This window comes from Triticum urartu, chromosome 2 (genome assembly GCF_003073215.2).
Source record: "Triticum urartu cultivar G1812 chromosome 2, Tu2.1, whole genome shotgun sequence".
In the NCBI taxonomy this organism is placed as follows: Eukaryota; Viridiplantae; Streptophyta; class Magnoliopsida; order Poales; family Poaceae; genus Triticum; species Triticum urartu.
Genome location: NC_053023.1, coordinates 103,180,381 through 103,184,873, shown reverse-complemented (window position 1 = coordinate 103,184,873; position 4,493 = coordinate 103,180,381). Strand labels below are relative to the sequence as shown.

Here is a 4,493-nt window from a genome sequence, read left to right as displayed (position 1 = left end):
CCGTGTCCCTCGGTAAAAGGACGACCCGGAGTTGTACCTTGACCTTATGACAACTAGAACCAGATACTTAATAAAACACACCCTTTCAAGTGCCAGATACAACCGGTGATCGTTGTCGGTGTCAAAACCGGCGGATCTCGGGTAGGGGGTCCCGAACTGTGCGTCTAAGGCAGATGGTAACAGGAGGCGGGGGACACAATGTTTACCCAAGTTCAGGCCCTCACGATGGAGGTAATATCCTACTTCCTGCTTGATTGATCTTGATGATATGAGTATTACAAGAGTTGTTCTACCACGAGATCGGAGAGGCTAAACCCTAGAAGCTAGCCTATGGTATGATTGTTGTTGTCCTACGGACTAAAACCCTCCGGTTTATATAGACACCGGAGGAGGGTAGGGTTACACAGAGTCGGTTACAAGGGAGGAGATCTACATATCCGAATCGCCAAGCTTGCCTTCCACGCAAAGGAGAGTCCCATCCGGACACAGGACGAACTCTTCAATCTTGTATCTTCATAGTCCAACAGTCCGGCCAAAGTATATAGTCCGGCTGTCCGAGGACCCCCTAATCCAGGACTCCGTCAGTAGCCCATGAACTAGGCTTCAATGACGATGAGTCTGACGCGTAGATTGTCTTCGGCATTGCAAGGCGGGTTCCTCCTCCGAATACTCCATAGCAGATTTTGAACACAAGGATAGTGTCCGCTCTGCAAAAAAAATTCCACATACCACCGTAGAGAGTATAATATTTCCACAAATCTAATCTGCTGACAACTTTTCATAACGTGACATCACGCCATGGCCCCGGTTATTATTTGACCCGTTTTTTCTCAACCGGCCACTGCACATATTGTGAGGCGGTTTTTTTGGCACGTCTTGTCGAAGCAAAGATCGTGTCCCCTTATCCCGGGATCCTCATCAATACGGGTGTGGGTAACCCAACCTCGCCATCAATCACGGCGCTTGGGGAATAAGCAAGTTTTACCAGGAAAGTGGGGAGGCACGCAGTTTCTACCGTCCTTATAAAGGGATAAGGACTCCTCTTTTTTACCCACGCCTTCTTCTTCCCTGCCCATCCATTCTTGCGCACTCGAGCTCCAGCACCCAAGTTCGCATCTTCTCCGCAAAAACACTCCGAACATGTCCAGAGCGGGAGGCAAGTGGATGGCCTCTACCGTCCGGAAGAAGGACATCAAGAAACTTCGGGAGGCCGGGTATCTAGCCCAGGAAATCGGCCACCGTCTCCTGACGGCGGGACAGATCGTCCCTACCCCGGAACCCCACGAAAGGGTCGTATTCCTACCTCATTTTATCCGTGGGCTAGGGTTTCCCCTCCACCCATTTGTTCGTGGCATCATGTATTATTACGGGATCAATTTTCATGATCTATCCCCCAATTCCTTCCTCAACATTTCGACATTCATTGTCGTGTGTGAGGCTTTTCTCCACATCCCGCCACACTTTAGCTTATGGTTGAAGATCTTTAATGTGAAGCCCAAGGTAGTGGGCGGTGAGAACACTGAGTGCGGGGGCTCTATGGTGAGCAAGATGCCCAACGTCACATGGCCAACAGGCACCTTCAATGATTCTGTCAGGGAGTGGCAACAGGAGTGGTTTTACATTACTGAGTCGCGCGGTAGGGAGTAGGCTGCTGCTCCCGAGTTCCGATCCGGAGCCCCTCTACGGCTTACATCCTGGCTCAAGAAGGGCCTGGACTGGTCTTCGTCCGACGAACTGTTGGCGCTCCAGACACGCGTCAAGGATTTGGAAGACAAGAATATGGAACTTATCAATGTAGTGCAGGTGATGTTAGTCCGTCGGATCCTACCTTGTCAACATCGGACTTGCAATCTATGGGAATTCGATCCGGCCAAGAACTAGACCCTGCGAGAGCTCTTTGGCTCCTCGCACGAAGACATCTGGAAGGTGCTTTTTAAGCCCGACAAAACATGGCCGGACTCGGCCGAGGACCGCGGGTACCAACTGTCCCGCCCTACAAGCTCGGTAAGTTATCATACGTTTTATTCACATAACTCAAGGGAAATGCTTAATGTGTTCTACACAACCCTCCTAGGGCTGGACGAAGAAGGCGGGGCGGATCCAATGTCCAGCCCCGCTGCCCGAAGAACCGGCCGGCCCACTTCTGATGAAGATGCTGGACCCAGCGCCTTACAAGGTGCCGGAGAAGAAGACCGAAAAGGAGGCCAAAAAGACCCGGGGCGGCCTTCGTCCCCATGCCCATCCTGCCTCCGAAGAGAACGAGGAGGAGGAAGACTAATCCCCAGCGGGGGAAGAAAGAAGAGGACGGCCTCCGTACACTTGGAGGCTGAGTCACTTAAAAGCAAAAAAACTCTTCTTCCGAAAGAGTCCACTACCGTCACGATAGCAGCCCGGCGTGGGATCCTAGGGCCTAGCCCCTAGTGAACTCGTAAGTATATAAAATCCGAACACGTTCATGTGTTCGAACCCATCATGGCATAGTATTTTAACCTGAGCCATATTTTTTGTAGTACGACGGGGTCCCGTTTCGAACAATCCTCATCAGAGGACTTGCTAAGCTCGGATGCTATGGAGAGCGGGATGCCGCCAAAGGCCCCTCCCCCCGAATATGTGATCAACACTGAGGCTTCGTCCCAGAGGGACTCCGTACAAGGAGGGGTGGAGAAAATCGTGAAGGCGGCGCCTGGAGATCAAACCTCAGGGGCCAGAGACATGGGGGAGAAGATCCCAACAGGAGTCGACGGCGGGGACCATCTTGAATTCGACCCCCAGTCGGACACAGTTTCGGAGACCCGTACGGCTCCGGAATCAAGCAGGCGGCCTTCCCCAGCTAGAGAGTGCGTCCCTGTTCCACCGGCAACCTCTGTCCAACCAGAGGCGCCGGGTGCTTCATTGGCGGCGCTGAAGAGTGCCTCCATCATCGGCGAACACCGTGCCCTTATGGGTGCGGTGATTGAGAAGGTTCAGTCCGCTGAAAATGGACTGAATGAAGCCTGTATCGACCTTATAAGAGGTTTTGAGATATGTTTTATACGGTTTTGAATAGTGTCATAGTATGGATAGTAGCCCCTGATACACTATCCGGTGAACGAAAGAACTGGACAGAGGATCAAATATATTTTTCACAGGAAGACTCATTTGATGACACTATCTCTCTTCTTTTGTATGCAGGCGTCTGTAGCGGCTACTGCCGCTCATACCGCGGAGGTTTCCAGACTGAATCAAAGTCTGGAGCGGGCCGAACCGGAGCTTGGCCAGTTAAAAAGGCAGTTGGCAGATCAACAAGGTATGCACAAATCTTGTTTGTGTTCAGTGCGAACGAATTTTCAGTATGATAGAATATGTGTCATGATTTGCGCCAGGGGTGATGACTGAAGTCGAGGCTCTGAAGAAGGCTGTTGCCGAGGCCAAGGAAAAGGCAGCCATAGAGCAGGCTCTTCGTGAGAAGCACGAGGCCAAGGTTGTGGAAGCTGAGCGAGAGCTCCAAGAGGCCATGGAAAAATGTGAGACCCTGGAGCAGAGTTTAACAGAGAAAGAATCCGAACTCAGCAGGGCTCATCAGGCCGTGTGTGATGCCCAAGGCGCCTTGCAAGAGATCCAAGAGGCGAGGGAAATCATGGCGAGTAAGGCCTTCTTCCAAGTAAAGCAAGTATTTGAGGAGAAAATTATGCTTTATAATTTTAAGTTCAGATTTCTCCAGGGGTATTTGCAGAACTTCCTCGCAGCATATCGGATGCCTCCCAATTCTACCGAGCCGAAGAGGGGAATACTATGGATAAGCTCTTCTGGTCGCAGTATCTGGCACCGAATTATCCGGTGCCTTTTATCGATCAACTGAAACAGCTGATCGAATTGCATAAGGTGGCCGAACTAGCCATGAAGGATTTGATTATCCGTCTATGGCCCGCCGAGCCGATTCCAGGTAGCTACTTCAGGCTCATGAAGCGACTTGTTAGTGCCTGCCCTCGACTTGATGTCATCAAATGGTCAGTCTGTATAGAAGGTGCATGAATGGCCTTTACCCGCGCAAAGGTGCACTGGGGGAAGATGGATGCTAAAAAGCTGATGACCGAGGGACCGCCAGAGGGAAAGGAGCACCGCAAGCCCGAATTGTATTATGAAAGTGTCCTAAAAGGATCCTGCCTTGCGGTGGAGCAATGCACCAAGGACATTATATTTCCATGAATATAGCCATGTTGTCCTTTGTAATGTGTGAACAAGGTCATTTCTATTATTTATTACCTGTTATAAAAGTTTACCGTCCTGCGCGGCCGTTTTATATATTAAACCTGAGAGTTGGCCAGTCATCGGCTTCTGCCCCCTTGTAAGAAATACATGGGTGTTCGGGATAAACCTGATCACTCTTTACCCCAGTTTGGGTCCTTTGAAGGAGGTGTTCAGCACAGCAAACTAGGCAATCGGACTATAGGGCTTTATCATTCTCACTTAGCCATAGGAGCATTAGGAAGGTAGGCGCAGCCCCTGGTGTTTGG

The 4,493-nt window shown here is 50.8% G+C and overlaps 1 protein-coding gene across 1 annotated transcript; it reads left to right on the top strand.

Annotated features, from left to right (window-relative positions):
• Positions 1-2,580: 2,580 nt before the first annotated feature.
• On the top strand, positions 2,581-4,250 carry LOC125535281. The gene is made up of 3 exons (XM_048698340.1): positions 2,581-2,949; positions 3,172-3,286; positions 3,363-4,250. The coding sequence occupies exons 1-3, from the start codon at positions 2,581-2,583 to the stop codon at positions 3,836-3,838; spliced, it is 960 nt and encodes a 319-aa protein (XP_048554297.1). The 3' UTR covers positions 3,839-4,250.
• Positions 4,251-4,493: the final 243 nt, after the last annotated feature.